At 36.7% G+C, this 21,845-nt stretch overlaps 1 protein-coding gene across 7 annotated transcripts in view; it reads left to right on the top strand.

Moving 5' to 3' along the window:
- The window catches only part of RELN (reelin), a 559,409-nt gene that overhangs the window by 319,006 nt on the left and 218,558 nt on the right, over nucleotides 1-21,845 (top strand). For all 7 annotated transcript variants that reach the window (XM_002751683.6, XM_002751684.6, XM_078343077.1 and 4 more), the window contains 2 exons: nucleotides 2,253-2,349; nucleotides 5,153-5,393. In XM_002751683.6, the coding sequence (XP_002751729.4) occupies nucleotides 2,253-2,349; nucleotides 5,153-5,393 (338 nt within the window). The remainder of the gene's footprint in view (nucleotides 1-2,252; nucleotides 2,350-5,152; nucleotides 5,394-21,845) is intronic.

The following is a 21,845-nucleotide window of genomic DNA, read 5'->3' as shown; positions in this document are numbered from 1 at the left end:
TCAAGATAACCCTGGGCCAGTTCTGCTTCTCAGAGTACACATTTGATCTGTAGGAACTGTGCACCTTTGCCCCACTGGGGATGGAAGTGCAGCTTTAGCCTCAAGGGATTGAGGAATTGTTATAAGCACAGAGGTAACATGATTCTGTTGACTTCTGGAAAGAGCACTGGCAACACTAGCTGTATGAGAACCAGTGAGGCTGGGACAGGGAGACTAACAATTATTGCAGAGATCTGGCAAGAGCCAGTGAGGGTCGCTTGACAATGGCAAGGAGATGTATTCAATAAAAACTAATGTTTTAGATACAAGAAAACGTGCCTGAGTGACTGAGGAAACGTGAGTCATCTGCCAGGTGCCTTTTTGATTTCTAGATGCATAAAAAATTTAACCTCATAACATTGAGATGGTAGCATAAGGAAATAGATGAAAGAAGTCATATTTGACATCAATGCCATATTTGTACACATACCAGCTTTCCTTCGCATACTTTTTTTTTTTTTTTTTTTAGCCTGAGTCTAGCTCTTTCACCCAGGCTGGAGTGCAGTGGCGCAATCTCGGTTCACTGTAACCTCCACCTCCCGGATTGAGTAGCTGGAACTACAGGCGCATGTTAAAACGTTCGGCTAATTTTTATATTTTTAGTAGAGACGAGGTTTCACCATGTTGGCCAGAATGGTCTTTATCTCTTGACCTCATGATCTACCTGCCTTGGTCTTCCAGAGTGCTGGGATTACAGGTGTGAGCTACCATGCCTGGCCTGCTTCTCTCTTCTTAGTGTGTAAACAATTCATAAGAAATTTCATTCTGTAAGGAACATTTTTGGTTATCATTTGTTGAATGCTTTCATTTTCAGAGATTTGCCTTATACATTTGCTTTTAAGTAGTTAGGGTGTACGAGACATAAAGGAAGCACATGAATAACATTTAGATTCTTGAAGCTAATTGTAACTTTCCTTCGCAATCACAGATTCTCTACTAGACCTCATTCTTGTTTGTGTTGAAGTTTGTCTTACATAATCCTGCCTATCACCATTTCCAGTCACACAGTTTGATATTTATCTTAAGCAGCTGCTCATGAAAAGTAGAATTTTAGCAAAGATTAAAGTGGCATAAGGTGGGTTTCCATTTGAGATCAGGGTTGCTCAGTAGCTTTCCTTTGAATATCCCTTTCTTTCATGCTTTTTCACTTACGTTTTGACTGTGAGAATAAATCTAGGAAAACTGCTGTTTGGCCTTTTAGTACATTGCCAGCTCTGGCAATTACAAAGTATCTGGTTTTGTACTAAACATCACTAAAATAAAATAAATGAGTCTGATTAAAGCTTGGAACCCCTGAGCACTGCAAATGAAAAACTGTCAACAGATGCCATTTGCTGAAACTGAGGCTCCTCTAGCAGATGGGTGAAAGTTAAACATAAATTACACTATTTTTTTTTCTTTTGGTTCATTTGTTTTAAAGATAGTATAAAAATTTCTGCTACATTCGTTACAATAAGCTTCTGGCAAATATTTCAGGGCTATTTCGGGCATTCTGAGAGCTTTGAAATTGTAGTCATACTATGCTTTATTATATGGATTCATTCGACATGTAAAAACAAATTCTTACCAGCTTAAAAATTTTCTTTAGTGTTAGTATTTTCAGTATTGAAAATAATAATGATAAGTAATCACCAAATATTCACAAAGGGACATAATCTCTATTTCAAGTCTTTAATGCTGGACTATGCTAGTGTAATATCAAACACATCTATAATAGTACTCATTCATTTGGTATTTGAATTTTCTCTACATTATTTTAGTTTCTCATGTACTGTCTTATTTAGATAATACACACACAGAAAAAGAATGGTGTTTTTATTCCTGAATGTAATGACTTATGTACCATTTACTATAATCACTCCTGATTGATATTAACTTGCAAGAATCATAATGACCTTATTAGTCATCCCACAATACTTAGTTGTTTCTTCGTATAGCACTAAGTATTTATTTTACAGTTTAATTTAGTAGTTCATGTATCTCTAAAGAAATCTGCAGTTTATATTTCTTTTACCTTTTTTTCTGGTTCCTAAGATTATTTATCAAATTATATTTACCAGAACAGATCACAGGAAATGTCAACATAGTTAGAAGAATGGGGAAGTTATAAAATATCTAATAGTTTTAAAATTATGTAAAATATTTATCAGAAAAGGAAATATGTATTTGTACTATTTTTTAACCTTGAAATTTATTGTTATTGCTATTTACAGGGTCAGGTTCATGTCGCTTTAGTTATTCAGACCCCAGCATCATCGTGTTATATGCCAAGAATAATTCTGCGGACTGGATTCAACTAGAGAAAATTAGGTTTGTTGTAATTTAAAGTATTTTCATAAGTTCTGACATAGATGGAATTCGACTCTCCTATATGCCTTTATTCCACCACTAACTTTTTCTTTAGGGTAAAAAGGACTGTGGTTGTTAATTATGTTGAAGTCTATGGATATGCATATTATGACCAGCACTGCTCAAAGAAGATACTGTTAAAAGTGTCATTTTCCATTCAGAACTTCCACCATCAGCAGTACTTATAACAAACTATTTTTGGTAAAAGTAAATTTGCGATCATAGCTTTTATGATGGCGTTCTCCACAAAATAAATAATATTACCACCCATTGCTCCAGGTTGCCTGACTCGGGCCTGCCTTATGGTCTGGAAACGCATCAGATGACCACTTAAATCCCTTCCAGTCTGTGATGATATTGAATTCATAGCCACAGGGTTTTTACATCTAATCTGCAGTTCTGTCACATCCTTTCTAACTTCCCTAAGGCCAGTTTTAAGATTCTATTATCATCATTGTGATGCCACTTGTAATTACATATTACATTTTCTTCATTAAAAAATATCCCTCAATAAGAAAATGAGGTAGGATGCTTGAGGATGAAGAAACTCAATCATGTTAAAAAGATTTGTCTAGATTAGAAAACTCAAATTATGTTTGCCACTACTGCACAGTTTAAACCATGAAATAAAATTCTAAATGGATGCTTAATTTTAGGTATAAGATATTTAAAGGAAAAATACCTTAAACTTCTATAAAGTGATTATTATGATTGGGTTAGCTCTTAAATTAGCATGACTTAAGTAGAATATTTTCTATCAGTTTTGGACAGCTTTTTTTCCTACCAGCTATTTTCCTTATTACATTTCCGTATTAAAAGAACTATTATTTAGGGTAGCAGAATAAACATTAGGCTGTCGGTGTAACACTAAGCCAATTTGTCTAAAGTTCTATGGCAGTGGTGTTTTAAAATAATAATAATAAAATAAAAACACAAATCTTAAGTTCGTTCTAACCAAAAACTGAGAAAAGTGTTTCTAGCTCATGGATTTTAATAGATTATCTCTCTCTGTGTCAGGAAAAAATATAATGTATGGACACCTGATATAAGCTGAGCTCTGACATACTGTGACGATTTTATAAGAGAACATTTTGCTTTTCTTTGTAATTTCTAGTAGTTGTGAAAATACATTCATATTAAATATTTACTTCTATAAATGATTTTAAACAAAGCAGTCTAAATATTGAAAAATGTACCTATATCTCCATTTTTTTCCCTTTCTAGTATGCTGTTAAATAAATTATGGTACATATTTCTTGCTAGAAACAACTACATGTTTTTGATATGATGAACAATTAAACTACATATTAAATTAGAACATATAAAGATCGTGTTCAGCGGATATCCAAAATGGGACTTTCAGTTTTAGCACAGGTACCAAACCAATGCAAATTTCCCTTACCTTTGGTGGTTAGATTGAAAGTGCTCTCAATCACTACCTAAAGCCAAAATATATTCTCCTCATCAATTTCAACTCTTTTTGAAGCTAAAAGCATAGTCATCATGAAATATTTTAAAAGAAAAGGGAATTGATTATCCCCAAAGGTAAGGTACACCATCTATAACCTATGCTGACAATTTTACGGATATATATGTGCTTCGTTGGTGAGCGAGAAATATGGCTCTTCTCTAGTCCTTTCAAAACTGATTTATAACAAATCCAGGGTACCCACTAGTTTGCATTTTAGTACCACTCTTAATCTTAGCAAAGGCAATCATTTTTACTATAGCAGGTTTCTACTTTGGTAGAAGAAAATGTTTAATAAAAATATTTTATTATATAGCAGAAGAACCTAGATTCTAGTAGAGGTAATATAAAAAATCATGTTATATCATGTTTTTAAGGATGATCTATGTGAAATTGTGAGGTATTATAAGTAAGAGCATTTAATTATGGCAAATCTCACATTTCACATAGACTAAACATATGAAAACATATCTAGTTATTAGAAATAAAATAATTTAGACTGATGATTAAACACATTGCACAGAGTGGTTTCTAATAGATGCATAATTTCAAAGGAAGAATCACATTAAGATCACAGTTTTGCCAGGTATGGTGGCTCATGCTTGTAGTCCCAGCACTTTGGGAGGCTGAGTCAGAAGGATCACTTGAACCCAACAGTTTGAGACCAGCCTGAGCAACACAGCAAGACTTCATTTCGATAAAAATAATAAAAATCAGCTGGGCATGGTGATGGAAGCCTGTAGTGTGAGCTACTCAACAGGCTGAGGAGGGAGGATCACTTGAGCCCAGGAGTTCAAGGTTACATGATCTATGATAGCGCCACTGCACTCCAGCCTGTACAACAGAGCCAAGACCCTGTCTCAAAAAAAATTCACACTTTTATACGTTTTCTCCTTATTATTGAGTAACCTGTTTTAGACTGTATGCCAACCAGGTGCAAAAAATTGTGCCGGATATACTTTGTGATTTGTGATTTGTTTTTACATAAGCCGTAACAGTGTGTGCCATTTTCTCTTCAGATTTTCCTTTACTGACACTTGAACATACTAGTGCCTGATTTGTGTTCCATGTAAACCTTTTGTAGGTATTTAATAGTTGAACTGTCATCATTCAATGTGAAAATCTCAATAGTCAGCAAATACTAAAAGATTTAAGGGCTATGAGATTGTGAGTATTTTATCTGTAATAAATATAACATTCTTGACATCATGAAACTACAATCTTAAGAAAGAAAATTCATCTCTAAGAAAGAAAAAGTCAACTTTGCTGAACTTCCCATCTCTCTGTATGTTCCAGAGCCCCCTCCAATGTCAGCACAATCATCCATATTCTCTACCTTCCTGAGGACGCCAAAGGGGAGAGTGTTCAGTTTCAATGGAAGCAGGAAAATCTTCGTGTAGGTGAAGTGTATGAAGCCTGCTGGGCCTTAGATAACATTCTGGTCATCAATTCAGCTCACAGACAAGTCATTTTAGAAGATAGTCTCGACCCAGTGGACACGGGCAACTGGCTGTTTTTCCCAGGAGCTACAGTTAAGGTTAGAGCTCTTTTTGTTTTTTGTTTTTTTCTTAATCCTTCTTCTCCTTCCTAAAAGTGAAGCTCAATAAACCAAATTGTGTAAAGATAGCTATTTTACCACTATTAAAGGAATAGGTAATATACTTAGTTATTTTACCCTACATTTTAAGGATGGAAAGTCATTAGTATAAAACATTCACTTATTTATTTACTTAATAGTATTTTTGAGGACGCACTGTGCCATGTACTGGGCTGAATCCGGAGAACATAACCACAAAAAGTCAGATGTGTCGCTTCCCATTGTGTGGATGTCAGTTTAGGTGAGGGAGTTAAACATGTCAATATGCAAATAGGAAATAGCCTAATGGTTATGATTTGCTGAGAAAGTTCAGAGTATTAAGAAAATAACAGTACCAAATCCTGACTTGAGGGGTTACAAAGGCAGGGGAGAATAGGAAATCCAAGTAGAGACTGAACGGTAATTTGGAGTTGGCCAGGTAGGAGGAATCATGTGTCTAGAATTATAAATCAGATACTTTAAGGCTGTGTTATAAGCTAAATGTTTGTATCCCTCCACCTCCCCAGAATTCATACGTTGAAATCCTAACTCCAATACAGTGGTATTAGAGGTGGGCCCTTGGGAGATAATTAAGTGAGGAGGGTACAGACACCCAGAGAGCACACTGAGAATTGGAAAGTGGCCCTTACTGACCATCACATCTTCCAGTGCTTTGGTTTTGGACTCCCCAGCCTCCAGAAATGTAAGAAATATTTGTTGTTTAAGCAACCCAATCATAGCATTCTCTTATAGCAGCCCAAACTAAGGCTGGAAGGTGAGAGCGCAAAGTAAAAGTCTTGGACAGAATTCAGAATAGTTGTCTAATAGATTTTAAGTTGAGACTTGTGATAGAAAAGTCTGAAGACATGGCCAGTGACAAGACCTTGAAGATCTTGTAAGACTCTGTAGTTTGAATTTTATCTTGAAGGTGGTAGAGAGTCACTGAAGTGCTTTAAACAAGAGCCAATTATATTTGTTTTTGAAATATCCCTTTGACGATAGAGGTCTGAATGAAAGGAAGAAAGAGCACATCCAGAGAAACCAAATAGGAGGCTTATTCTAGTAGTTCAATGGGAGATCATATTGGTCAGAATTAGGAGTGAGAGGATGGAAAAATGTGGCTATTTCAGATTTTTAGGGAACAGAAAAGGTTGGGGATATACTGAGAAGACAGAGGAATGATAGATGTCAGGGACAAGGTGTAGGCAGTTGGGTGCACAGGTGCCATTCATTGAAAAGGAAACACAGTGAAGGAGCAGGTTTGCAGAAAGTTGGTGAGACCCTTTGGCAATTTTGATTATCTTGAGGGAAAGCAAAAAGGACTGTTTGGTAGGAGGTTAGATGTTTGGGTGAGAAGCTCAGAGAAAGATCCAAATTTGGCACCATTAGCCTTGTGAATGGGAGTTGGAATCACAGGCTTGCCTACCCAGGGAGTGCATGGAATACGAAATTACACTTAGACGATATGAAAATGCCATGAGACCCTCAACTGCATCTTCTCAAGTATCTAACATATGAAAATAAAATACAAACACAGTTTGAAGAGTTTTTTAAATGTTTCTCACTGCCACAAAACATCCTGAGCTAGAAAGGGGTGAGATCACAAGAAAAGTAGCAAGTAGAATAGAAAGATCAAGAATGCTCACCTCCTTTTAACAGAAAAACTATTACAAATTGTTTGGTGAACACAGGAACTCTCCTGACACAAATGACTTCTGTCTTAACAAGTCAAACCCTAGTCATGTTGCTTTGATTTGAAATTATGCTAATTGACTGACATTAGGAACAGGCCTCATGTTTGCTCTATACAAACAGTAAACCTTATGGAAATTTATTCTGACAGGGTCTGAAGTCATGGCTCCTTAAAGAGCTGTGGATTTCTTCTGTATGGGTCTAGAAAAAAATATTCATCAGAATAGCCTATGTCGTATCCTATGACCACTTGATTAAAAGAGGAATTTCTGCTGTCATTGTTCAACACTGGCAAGCAGATGCATAAACCCAGGAGACCTTGGGGCCTGAGATTCACATTATTTAGCCATGATGATCATTTATCATTTGGTCTGAGTACCCTTTATTGCATAAATATACTTTCTGTTTCATTTTACAAGCCATTACACTAATCTAATTTGCTATTCAGTTTCTCAATGCATGTACTTTGGTACCACCATGATAAAAACGCATGAAGTGTGGTTTGCTTCATTAGTAATTGTAATTATATTACAACTTTATGTGGAATATGCTTTGCTTTGAGGTCTCTCATCCTACTCATAAGCTTTCCAATCACACGTTTGAGACTTGCCAAGTGACCTATGTCTATTAAGAAAAAAAAATCAGTGGAGTAACAATTTATATAATTATCTTTGACTTGGCTGTTGGGTAGAAATTTTTCTTTGATGTTGTCTTTTAAAACTTCAAATAAATGCATTAATAAAATCTAAGAATTTATTGTTTTAATTCATTTACATGACTGCCCTTTTGACTTTTGGTTCAACCATCTGAGACTGAAAGAGTTGCTTTTGCCAAGTGATTTGGAATTCTAGAAATAAAAATTGTTTCTTTAAACTCTATGCAACTTCTTTGTCAAACATTGTTTCTTTACTTGGTGGCCTCTGAGGTAAAAACTAAATACAACAAATTAGAAAGCATATCTCAGTGTTCCTGTTGGTCATGAGATGTGTTTTAACATTGCTTTATTTTGGACTTTTAGTTTTTAGAGTTGTATTTTTTTGTTTAACCTACTCATTAAAAGTTTCCAAGATGGCCAGGCACAGAGACTCATGCTTGTAATTCCAGCACTTTGGGAGGCCAAGGTGGGAGGATCACTTGAGGTCAGAAGTTTAAGACTTGCTTGGACAACACAGCAATACCCTGTGTCTACAAAAGTTATTTTTAAATTAGCCAGGCATGGAGGTGCACACCTATAGTCCCAGCTACTCCGGAGGCTGAGATGGGACCATTGCTTGAGCCCAGGAGTTCAAGGTGCAGTGAGCTGTGATCCTGACACTACTCTAGCCTGAGTGACAGAGCATGACCCTATCTAAAAAAAAAAACAAAAAAAACAAAATTCCAAGATGTTTCCATCTTTATTATCTCACAGAGTGAATCTAACAGTAATGCTTAATTACAAAATGGAGCTATTCAAGGAAAAATTTTCAAGCATACGTAGGATTAACTTTGACCAAGTAATAAAAGCTACTTTTTATTGAGCAATTACTTTTCTAGGTACTTATTATTCCAGATACACACATATCATCATCATCATCATCTCATTTAACTTGTTCCTTGTAAACCTGTAAAGAAGATGCTATGTTAGTCTCGTTTTTCATATGTGGAAAGTGAAGCATAGAGGTGGTTAAATACGTTGTCCAAAATACATCTTTCACCAGTAGCAGGATCAGGATTCAAATCCAGGAACTGACTTTAGAACTCTTGTTCTCAGTTGCCACATAGCTTTGTTCTCACAAGTAGTGAGTAACTGACATGCTTCTTGATTGTTTTGTGTTTCTGTCCAACATCCACCTGTTAAATTATCTGCATGTTTTCTTTCCCATCACTCTCTAGCTGTAGGTTAAAAGATTCTTGTTTTTCTCATATCTCTTGATCTTGCTCCAGCTTTGTTCCAAATGTACCACCTGTCCTTCCTCCAGAAGACTGATTATTTTTATACATTACAGTTTAGCAAGTGTAGCTCTAGCACTGTTTGCTTCACTTTCTTCCACATCTAGCAACCGCAGATGATGAGCTGATACAGTGTACCCCTTATCTTTAGGAGCAGCAGAAAAAAAAATACTTGATGATTCTAGAAATCATTTACACAAGTACAAAAAAGAGACAATATCCTTTTTTGGATATTGCACCACCTGTTCCTTCCTCCAGAACACTGATTTTCTTGTACATTACAGTTTAGCAAGTGCAGCTCAAGCACTGTTTGCTTCCCTCTCTTCCACATTGTAACAGCTGATTTTGTTTTCAAAATTCTAGTTACTGACTCATGTTAGGTACTGATGGGTGACCTACTATGTACTTAGGGAGGAATAAGTATTAAAATATTTGCCTTATGAAGGCAGGAGATGTTTTCAGTAATCTCCAGAGGAGGTGAAACAGAATAGGGGTCTTGGAACAATAAAGAAAGAGAAATCAGTCTAATATAGTCAACTCCCTGGCAAGATGTTGGAACCAAGGATCATCCCAAAGGATGCCACTGGCAGAAACTCTAGCATCATTCCTTAACACAAATTACATTATGCTGCCTCCATGCTTAAGACTTTTGATAACTTCTTATGTAGGCCTAGAGGATACAAGCCAAAATCCCTCACATAATTCAAGGCCCTTTCCAATTTTTATCCAGCCTAATTTTTTTTCTTTTTTTTTAACCCTTCTTCATCCTTTTTTTAAATTTAATTATACTTTAAGTTCTGATATAAATGTGCAGAATATGCAGGTTTGTTACATAGGTATACATGGGCCATGGTGGTTTGCTGCACCTATCAACCTGTCATCTAGGTTTTAAACCCCACATGCATTAGTTATTTGTCCTAATGCTCTCCCTCTCCTGCCTCCTCGCTCCCCGTAGGCCCTGGTGTGTGATGTTCCCCTCCCTGTGTTCATGTGTTCTCATTGTTCAACTCTAACTTATGAATGAAAACGTGGTGTTTGGTTTTCTGTTCCTGTGTTAGTTTGCTGAGAATGATGGTTTCCAGCTTCATCCATGTCCCTGCAAAGGACATGAACTTATTCTTTTTTATGACTGCATAGTATTCCATGGTGTATATGTGCCACATTTTCTTTATCCAGTGTAACATTGATGGGAATTTGGGTTGGTTCCAAGTCTATGCTATTGTAATTAGTCATCCAGTCTAATTTTTATCCTCATCTCCTGATCCACTATGTTCCAGAATCACAAATGCACCTCAGAAATTCACACTCGCATTCCTTTAGATGTGATTTTCCACGTTTTTATTCCCTGCCTACTAATTTTCCTCCATCCTTAGATGCCCAGTTCAAATGTCATTTTCTTTTCTTCTTCTTCTTCTCTTTGGGATCACATTTCTTTTTTTTTTTTAATTGCATTTTAGGTTTTGGGGTACATGGAAGAACATGTAAGGTAGTTGCATAGATACACACGTGGCACTGTGATTTGCTGCCTTCCTCCCCTTCACCTACATCTGGCATTTTTCCCCAGGCTATCCTCCCCAGCTCCCCCCTACCGCTGTGTCTCCCCTATTCCCCACAACAGACCCCAGTGTGTAGTGCTCCCCTCCCTGTGGCCATGTGTTCTCATTGTTCAACACCCACCTATGAGTGAGAACATGCGGTATTTCATTTTCTGTTCTTGTGTCAGTTTGCTGAGAATGATGTTCTCCAGATTCATCCATGTCCCTACAAAGGACATGAACTCATCGTTTTTGATTGCTGCATAATATTCCATGGTGTATATGTGCCACATTTTCCCTGTCCAGTCTATCATCGATGGGCATTGGGTTGGTTCCAGGTCTTTGCTATTGTAAACAGTGCTGCAATGAACATTCGTGTACATGTGTCCTTATAGTAGAATGATTTATAGTCCTTTGGATATATACCCAGTAATGGGATTGCTGGGTCAAATGGAATTTCTATTTCTAGGTCCTTGAGGAATTGCCACACTGTCTTCCACAATGGTTGAACTAATTTACATTCCCAATTTTCTTTGGGAAGTTTTGCATAGTTAATGTCTCCCTCCTCTTTGTGCTAGTGCAACCATTAAGTTCAACAAACAGGACTTGTTGGGGTGGGGACAAGCGACAGAAAAAAAAATGCCACTCTTTTTTCACTGGTCATTCAAATTTGCTGTGGCAGCTCCTTTATCCCTGCCCTCTTTGTTTGAGACTATGGTAGGTCCCAAGACTGCTAGTAGAACAAAAGAGTCATCTAGTTACTTTAGTCTCCCAGATGTCTCAGTTCAACATCAATATGATGAGTTCAGGATGACAATGCAAGCTCCAGATTTCACCCACAGCTTCTCACCTCCAGCGTAGGTCTACTGCAGTAGAAATGGGGACAGTGGTCAGCTCCCTTTCCCTCCTTACTGACTCCCTCAACCCCAAATAGTTTCAGCTTCTCAACCCTCCAGGGCTGGATCTGGAAGAAGAAGAAGGAAAGCAAGAGGCAGGTATCATTGTAAGCTGGCATTGATTCCTGGGCCTGGCAAGTGATCAAAACTGGGTTTCTATTGACTCTACCAGTAGGTTCTCTGGAAATCCTCCCACTCTTTACCAAAGCTGGGGCTCACTCACCCCAAAGCATCTCTCAGACAGGTCATGCATGCTTCCTCTCTTAGCACTGGATCTCTGGCTAATGAATACAGTATTTGTGTGCTAAGGACTCCTTGCCCCTTCACAGACCCCAGTGGGGCAGGACCTTAGATGACCTAAACTGCTTCTTGTGTGTGTGAGCTCATGCCTAGTCTTTGATAGACACTTGAATCCATCATCAGGAGGAAAATAGTTAACTTCTAGTGCAGCCCGCTTGTTACCTAGCCACCTGCTGAACAGCTCTGGATGCTGGTTCACATGCTGGGACACACAGCCTGCCCTCCAATGGCATCCTGGAAGTCCTGTACACCAGACTTGAGGTCCAGTGAATAGAGGTGCTCCCCTTGCCCACATGCACATGGGTAGGACTCTCAGATCACCAAACACTCTCAAATAATCTCTCTGCTGCCCAATCCCTGCCCACTTGAACCCCAAGTTTGAATGCCCTCATGTGAGTAATTAAGCTGTTTTACCACCTCTTTTGCTAGGCCCTTATGGTTGGTCCATCACTTCACTCTGGAAAGTAGGGTAGTTGCCATCTATTTTCTTGGGGCCCCAACCAAAATCATAGCTAAACTCATGCAGTTTCAGCATTCTGCTACACCAAACATATATCTCTATGGTAGCATTTACAACTTTGTTTTATAGTTATTTGTGGTCTTGTCTTCCTGGTTAGAATGTTTGCTTCTTAAGCTCAGGGACTGTTTCCACTGTATTTGTACCTCCAGTGTTTAGCACATGATAAATTGTTATAGCTGTTAATTGAATGAATGAAAGGCTGGAAAAATATCAAGAAGATCTAGCTTATAAGGCAGGAAGATTATTTTTTAATTCAGTGATGACTTAAAGGCACTGAAAATGTTATGAATGGGACTGGAGATAGCACAATTGTTAAAACCGGCCTGGGTTCAAATCTTGGCTTAACCATTTGTTAGCCATGTGGTCTTGGATAAGCTATTTGACCTCTCAGTGTCCTTGACTATAACAGGAAAAATAATAGTATCCACCTCGTGTTGTCATGACTAAATAAGAAAAAACATGTGAAACCCTTGGAACAGTATCTGGCACTTAGAAAAATCTCAGTAAATATGTGTGTTCTTCATTGAAAATGTTTGAGAACAAATAAATTCTGCAAGGGAGTAAATATAGAGTATAATGAATAAAAGGCAAAGGATTGAGCTGACACCTTCAATTATGAGGAGGGGGAAATAATAGGATAGGGAAAATATGGATTTTACAAATTATGGTGTCTTTATATGTCATTAAAGCTACATCACAATCAAATGCATTCATTCATTAGGGTTGGACACAAATATCACACATAGTATAGCCTTTGGCAATCAAAAAAACAGTTTTTATTAACATTTCAATGCTATTTGTGATTATTAATGTCGTTTTTACTAAATTTTATTTACTAAATAATAAATACTGTTTAAGTATAGTAGTTTTATTAACTACAAATGATTTTTTTTGTTTTAATTTTTATTTTTGAGACAGTCTGGCTCTGTCGCCCAGACTGCTATGCAGTGGCTTGATCTCGTCTCACTGCAGCCTCCACCTCCCAGATTCAAGCAATTCTCATGCCTCAGCCTCCCAAGTAGTTGGAACTACAGGCATGCACCACCATGCCTGGCTAATTTTGGTACTTTTAGTAAAGACGGGGTTTCACCATGTTGGCCAGGCTGGTCTCAAACTCCTGACCTCAAGTGATTCACCTGCCTCGGACTCTTAAAGTGCTGGTGTGACACACTGCGCCCAGCCTATGATTTTTTTCATGCTCTTGTCAATAAAACAGGGGAATACACAGAGTAGTGAGTATGTAAACTCTCCACTGCTGATCTTAAAAATAATGTTTGACAGTGGCAGGTCAAATAGGAAAGATAAAAATGAACTATTGTCATTCACAGTATGTATTACTCTTATCTTCTTTAGATATTTCTTTCTGGTTTTGGAGGGGGAATACCTAAACCATTTCATCTGAGCTTGTTGTTTATCTCAAGTAGGGCAGAATGATATACGACCAAATAGAGTAATTAGCTTCAGGACTTTATATGATTTGAAGAATTGCAATTATAGGTCACCAGTCTAAATCAGCCCTGCGTTGATAGAAGGCTTTACCATCTGTTGGCTTTTAGTAATTAATGAAATAGATGTATAACAGTATCAGCTTTTAATGTAGGACCTGACCTTGTATTTGCTGTGCTTTTTGAAATAGGATTGGAAAGCTGAGGAGGACTGTAAATGGTTATAGAATTAATCCATTCTTCTATGTCACTATCTATGTTTTTCCTCCTTTCTTTTTCCAAGTCCATAGACTTGCTTGTATATTTTTATGGAGAACTTCCCATGTGGAAGAAAAGGTGCACCACATTCCTATCCTGCTTCTAATTACCATCATAATTTTTATTTCCCACAAATCCCTAAGCAGCCCTTTGTTCACTACCAAGTAGATAGGACTTTAAATACCAATAAATACAGTGCTACAAGTTCAAAAGCTCCCCAGAGCCCCACCCTCATTAGTAATCTCCCAGAGTAAGCAGCTTGTGTACTCAGCAAAGGAAAGTGCCTGAAACTCACTCAGTATCAAATCACCGGACATAATTGTTGTTTTTGATGATTTTGCCTTCTCTCACAAAACATTATATCCTTTTTCATACTTTTTTCCAGCTGCTCCTATTCTAAAGATAAGGAGTACGCTGTATCAGCTCATCATCTGCTGTTGCTAGAATAGCTATTGCTGCCATGGCAGGGCCTCTGTCGTGTGGTTGTGGGTGTTTGTTCCACATCTAAAAACGAAAGGCACATCTTTCCTACCTGTAGCACTAGCTCTGTGAGAATTGTCTTGGTTTTACATCAAGGATTAAAGGACATGAACTGATTTTTTTTCACTCTTTCCATTTAAGATATATAGTAACAAGATTCAGCATATCACCTTGGGCAGAACTCTCATATCCTGGAAGGATACTTGCAGTGGCATGAACACTACATAGATACTGGATAGTAATTAATAATAATAAATGGTGGTAAAATGATAGTTATGATAAATAATAGTAATAATAATGATAGGAGAAGTATTGATAGCATATCATGAATGCTTTCTAGATGCCAGCACTATAAGGAAGATCTTGCCATCCAGTTTTATATCTACAGTAGATGAACATGATGTGTCGGTAAAAACCCTGGATGCTCAGTGCTCAATTTTCCTTAGTCACTCTTGAAACATCTGGGCAAATCCATCAAAGTCGTCTCTTACCAACTCCTCAAATACACATCCTGCAATCTGAGAGTATTCTTAATTTTAAGTTGAAAGAAAAACGTTAGATGTAAGTTTTCAGAGGGTCAGCCTGGAAATGCTGCAGCTGCCTGCTTTCCACAAATTATCATTAAGAGAAAAGCTACAAAGGTCAGTGAAGCAAATCGCAGAGAACCCAGGGACAATTGATTTGGAAAGAGCTGTGAGCAGGGCTTTTTGCTTTTACTTTTTTGGTTTCCTCATCTTTAATAGTACCCCATGAAGCAGTATTTCTGAATGGATCAATATGCCATGGAAGTGAATATTGGTCTGGCAGCCGCTTCGTTTTGCTTGTTTACTGTCATCTTTGGTGGCAGCCAAAATTTTATTTTGAAAGCATGAATCATCCTTGAATACTTGGGGTGTGTGTGTGTGTGTGTGTGTGTGTGTGTGTTCAAAAGAGAGAAAAAGAGTGCTTTTCGCACTCACTGTTAATAAATGTTTATATCTGCTCAGCTATCCTGGTTACCCTCAGCTTGCAAAGGAATAAATCACTGGCTTCTGTCAACTCCGGAATTGACCTACAGATTAAATGCAGATCATTGTAAGATAGGTGCTGTTCCATCTATATTTTTTTATTTTTAAGAAATCTTCCCACTCTGATTGCTGTGCCTGCACCTGCTAATCTTTTTCTATTTATTACCCTAGTTCATTGTGTGGATAGCAAAGAATTCCAGATTACCTTTTTTGTGCTTTTGTGTCAACCTGTTTTGAGAGGTAAATCAGCACTAAATGTCTAATTATTCTGTTACAAAGGTTTGTCCTTTAGAATAGGCTATGATTTGATCACATGTATTTAAAAGAAATTTCATTAAAAAAATAATTTTTTAAGTTTTGCAAACTTATATCAAGGACTTGGAGTAACTAAGTCACTGAATTTAGAAGGGTCATATCTTAATGTTTCCTCTATTACTACTTTGAATTTGACTGCCTCCCCTTTATCACATTTACTATTGATAAATATTGAATAATAAAGACTTTTTTTCTAGTTTAACAAACACCAAAAGGCCCTAATGAAGACAACAGACGTTAGGTAAATCAACAACTCATTAAGGGGAAGCATTAAGTCTGAACAGGAGAGTCTATTAATTTTCTGTTGTTCTTGTACCTTATGCACTTGCCAAATTCATTGTCCCAGTGGACACTAGGCAAGTCTCCAGTCCTGAATAAGAACTGCATCTTTCATTCTGGCCTTCTGCTGTCACCCCTCTAGTACTGTTGTCACAAACTGCTGAACCATCAATGGAGAAAAAAGATCATTATATCCAAATTGCGAAAAAAATGTAAATTAATTTGTCTGAAAAATTTAGTCTTAACACAAGTTAAGGCTAATGAAAAAAATATAAGGTAAATTATGAAAGGGAAGATCACTCCCAAGGTAGAATTCACTTTTAAACCTACTTTTTGGGAATATAAGCCCCTGGCACAGCAATACTATCATACCTAATTCATCTTCCATGCAATGTTCAATTGGGCACCTCAGAAAAAGGTTTCAACAGTTCACTTGATGGTCTTATATTCTGACAATATACAGGACAAATAAGAGGAAATCAGATTTACTTTCCAGAACTGTGCTTTGCATTATCCCTTTACTGGAAACTATCTAGTGTGTATCTTGAGGGACTTGAGTGCTGGCTTTCTAATGAGGATAAACCTGAGCGCAGTAAGACTTGTGGCTAGTCCATGTTCCCATGTCTTTTTTCATTAAGAATCAGAATGTTAACTATGATTTCCTGGCCAGATTCCAGCATGGCTAATTGCATGCTGTCTACCTAAATTCCCTTTGCTTGGGATGTTCTTCACTTTGGATCGTATTGCTCTTATTGTCATGTTTCCCCCAAGAGGTGGATACATGATATTGTAGAATGAGCCAGAATATAATTTGTTAAGCTAATACGAGTACTTTGGGGATGAAGGGTTAAATGTAAGTAGTGTGCTTTTCACAATTTCCCCCAATGAGGCCTATTTGTACAGTAATTAATGTGGAATAACATTAGTGAAACATGGAAATGAGCCAGATCGTCATGACAAGAGTGGCAATAGCAGAGAAACAACTAATTTTGATAATTTATACAGAAAATAATCATTTAAACAAATGTGCAAAAGCTCCCTGCCTAATGCATCTTTTGCCTTATTTATTTTTTTTATCTGAAGCTGACACATTCATTCACTAATTAACACAATATTCAGTAGGTGAAATTTATTCCAAATGCACATTAAAAACCTAGTTACATTTCTATAATATTTGTACCTAGCATGACACCTAGCACAATAACTTGCATAGTGACATTCATTCATTAAAGTAAGATTTGTTAAATGAATGAATGCAGATGGGGGCAAAAAAATCGGGAGGGAAATAGTGTTTACAAATTTTCTAAGATTCAGCAATCTTTAGGGTAGGCATGTTCCCTGCGTATTTAATCTAATGCTCACTATTATCCCCATTTCACAGATGAAAAAACAGAGGCTTGGAATGCCAAATGGCTTCCCCAAAATCAAACAGCTTTAACTTTCAAAGCCAGGTCTATTTTACTATAAGTCCCAACCCTTTCACTCCATGTTATCTTGCAGCCTCCCACACTGTGCCTGGCATCTTTGCACTTAATTTGAGGAGGCAAGTCTGAAAGCCTCCAACACTGTGAAAGTCAAGTTGATCCCCAAAGACAAGGTTAACAACTGCCCATTGGAATTTTGCATTGTTATTTCTGCCTCTCATTTCTCTAATTCAAATCTGTCACTGTTGCCGTTTTAGTCATAACTATTGCCACAATAGTAATTATACACTTGTCACAAAATGTACTATAAATTGAATCTTTAAAAATCTTAATACAAAGTAGTTCGAATGTGAGTGTTTAATGAATCCAGAAATTAATGAGAAAAAAACACTCTTTAAACTCCCTGAAATGTACTCACTATGGATGAATCTATTGTGTTGAGTAGAGAAAATGCAATTTAGCCCTCCTGCACCTGGACTGTATTTATAGCCAAGTTTTCAGTATTTTAACTGGCATTAAATTATCTAGAAATTGAATGCATGGAAAATGATAGAAATTTATTTTGCCTCATGAGAGAAATCATTCTCTTTCTATTTTAATTTTTCTTTTAATATAGCACAAAAAGTCAATACCTTTAAAGACTGTTGAACTGGTATGTAGGAGATACATTTCTGTATGAACGGCTCTAGCATAGTAAAAGACTTGAAAAACACAATGATATGTAGACTATTAACTAGTCAATTTTCAACTGCTCTAGCACACATCTCGCTTTAATACAGAAATTCCTATACCAATATACTTAATTTCCAGCCAGACAGTGGCTAATTTATGGCTCTGCCAACAATGCCATTTTAATTAATTTTATTCATCTTATTTCTCTTTCTTCTGTTCCTCATATCTCATCTGTTTGCATTGCCTAGATTTTAATTAAAAAACCTCTCCTCTCTAAGGAGCAATCTGAAGTGGCAAAAATAATCACTTAAAATATTACAGTCATTAAAAAATTGGCTGTGGTGGAAGCCATGCATTTTCAATTTTCCTACAAATGATGTTTTAGCTTCCTTTTAAAAGCGTACTTTGTAGCTGAATTGTCTGCCACCAGCCAGCTTGGCTATCAAAAATGGTCTTCCAGCTGGGTGGGCTGAGTGACAACTCCTTAATGGAGGAAATGGATGGCTCTCTGCTCATGTGGAGGGGAAGGCATACCAGGCAGATTTCATTCCATCTGCCACCACCTCTCTGAAAGCTGGCATTGCCCAAATGCCCAATATCCTCATTCCAACAAAAAGGATAGCATCAAAAAATAAATGGTAAGGCTACAGATGCCTGAAAGAATCATCAGGGTCATTAGACCCCAGGGAGATCATATGAGAGGTGCCTTGGTGTTCATCTTTGATGAAAACCTAATAAAACAATGGTGGAGGCAATTGTAAGCCCTTTTACAAGTACAGAGGTGAAGTCATTAACATTTTCAGGAGAACATAGGGAGCAACCTTAGAAAAATGCTATCCTGAATTGTGGCCAAGGGCTTGTTATATTGAGGAATTCGCACTGATGTTTCCTGTTGATGATTTTCTGAATGGCAAATTCTTGTCACTTAGTTACACTGTGTTCTGCTTGTCAAGTAAAGGAAATCCATCCAGTGGCAAATGAAATTATTTTTGATTGACAAAGAGAAACATATAAGAACTATACATAAGGGACTTTAGAAATTGGAAATCTAATAGTGCTTAGAAGTTTAAAGTGTATGTCACTGATTAATGCTAAAATAATGAAACAAGTACAAATAATTATAATTAATATAATAATCAATGTAAATTAGGAGTGCTAGAAATAGAAGTAAAAATTTAGAACCAGCTGCAGAATTTATACCTTTATTTTACCCAAAATAAATGCATAGTTGCTTGATATATACTCACCATATGTCAGTCAAAAACTGTGACTCAGGAAGTCACATGTGATTTATAATCATCTGCTGAAGAAAACCTGGTAGATTTTCATAATGCTTAAAATAAAATAATCCTGAATTCCAAAATATTCTTGTTTTTCTCATATCAAGAGCTCATGTATCTTACAAAGTTACACATTTAATTGGTTTTAAGGTAGTTTAGATTTTAATTGTTATTGCATATAAATGATAAAAGTTTAAATAGATGTTGTACAAAAATAGCTGGGTATTAAAATCGAGACCAGTTTTCTAAAATTCTTATCATACTTTCAATGCATGTTTGATGTGGATTTTTAACATAGTAGATCGATGTTATACAATGTGAACTTATCTGTAAGAAAAGTGGCATCAGACATGTTGCATTAAGTTTTTCTGTTTTAGGAGATTGATAATCTGCCATTTGGAGGAGGACTTTTAAAGTTCTAATTAATGGTTCAGATGAATGAATGTTTGTAATACTTTTACCTATTGTATTGTGGAACATATTCCATGCATGTTACTAAAGCTTTTAAATTGATCTGAAGAATTTTAATGACTATTCTTAAGAAAAATAGTTTAAAATAGATTGAAATGCTCTTCTATTTTTTCATCACCTTTGCTAGGCATGTGGAATGTAATAGCATATTTTTGAAAAAATACATATATTCAGAAATAATGATTATTTTATAGCACTTTGAAGTTTCAAAATGCATTTTCTTATATATTATTTGAGATGCTAACAACACCTCTGGCAACTAAGTATTACTGGTTACGTTCTACAGCCTGAGCAATTGAGGCCTAGAGGGGTTAAATAGCTCGTGCAAAACTATGGAGCCATTAAATAGAGAAATTGTATTTCAACATCTTTCTAATCCCAATCCTCAAACTCCTTGAGGGATGTCATTCTTATCATCTTGATTGTTTTTGGTTTCCAGTTTTTGTTCTATTCTACCCTTAATTTCTTCAGTTCATGTAGGTGCTGAAGTAATTGAGTTAGATTCTAGGGGAAAGTTCAAGCCATGCCTAACCAAGGAAGCCATGGATTCCCATTCAGAGCCAGAAATGCAGATAGAAAGCAAGCATAAATTTGTAGTTTGGAGGGCATCTAGGAAGTAGGCTCATTCCAAGACATCGAGCCCACTGTCACCAATCCTAAAACAGAATTAACATGAAATATTAACTTGCCTTATACTTGATTTAGGGATTCTCAGAATGAGAACCCTAAACCCTTCCCTAGGTAAGGCTCCAAAATACAGGGCCTATGATTATCAACTTCTTAGAGAGAAATGGGGACTCAGTATGCCCATTGCTCTCAAATAGCTCAGGAATTCATTGGTTTCACAAAGATGATCCCCAGTTTTACAGGTCCAGTAAACTACTGGTTCGTATATCCTTAAAAGAGCATTTTATCACTGCAAACCTTGAGAAAACTGGGTTCTATTCAGAATGGCAGAGGCAGAAATCATATCTTAATCTCCTTAACATGGTGGGGAGCAGAGCAAGCCATCTGTAGCTGTGTGGGTTCTGTGCGTCTCCAGACTCTGCTGCCTAGAGAGTGACAGTCTTATCTTGCTAAGAGATAGGGAATATCCAGTCACCTCCCGCTGAGGGATGGCTGCTTCCTTTTGGGTGTGTCACAGCCTTTCTTTGGTAATATGTCACTGCATTAAGACTCTAAAAAAGAGACTATTCAAAGAACAATACTTCACCCTCCTCCACACCCAAAAGTCATATATTATGCTTATCAAATATTATGTATCATAGATAATTTTGTGTGCTAAACTTTGATAGGACTGGCAGCACAGTAGGTTTATGTACACCAACATCACCAAAAACACATGAGCCATGTATCATGCCATGATGTTTATGATGACTATGATGTCACTAGGTGATAGCTGTTTTTCAGCTTCATTATAATATTATAGGACCACTGTGGTATATACGGTCTGTCACTGACTGGAACATTGTTATGTGGTACATGACTCTACATGTCTTAGAAAATCATGTTATATATCTCAAACATGCACAATAAATTTACCTTTTTAAAAAAAAATTACCTGAAAAGATATTTCCATGTCATTCACTCATTCACTTGTTGAACTATTCAACAAATAATTTTTAATGCCTGCTATATGCCAGGCACTGTGCTAAGACCTGGAATGTAACAAGGAACAAAATGGACATCGTCCCTGCCCTACAGAACTCATAGTCCCTGGGATTGACTGATATGTTCTGTCCAATGGGTTTTTTCATCTCTGTTTCATTTCAAGAGTATATAAAACTTAAAAGAATATTTGATGTTTCATGTATAGCATTTCTCTTTTGATTTTTCCTTTTTATTTTTTTAGCTTCCCATGAGCAGCCCCAAGCATTTCTCTATATATGGCTTATCACCAAAAAATGTTA

Source organism: Callithrix jacchus, chromosome 11 (assembly GCF_049354715.1).
Source record: "Callithrix jacchus isolate 240 chromosome 11, calJac240_pri, whole genome shotgun sequence".
Taxonomy (NCBI): Eukaryota; Metazoa; Chordata; class Mammalia; order Primates; family Cebidae; genus Callithrix; species Callithrix jacchus.
This window is presented reverse-complemented; position numbering and strand designations above follow the sequence as displayed.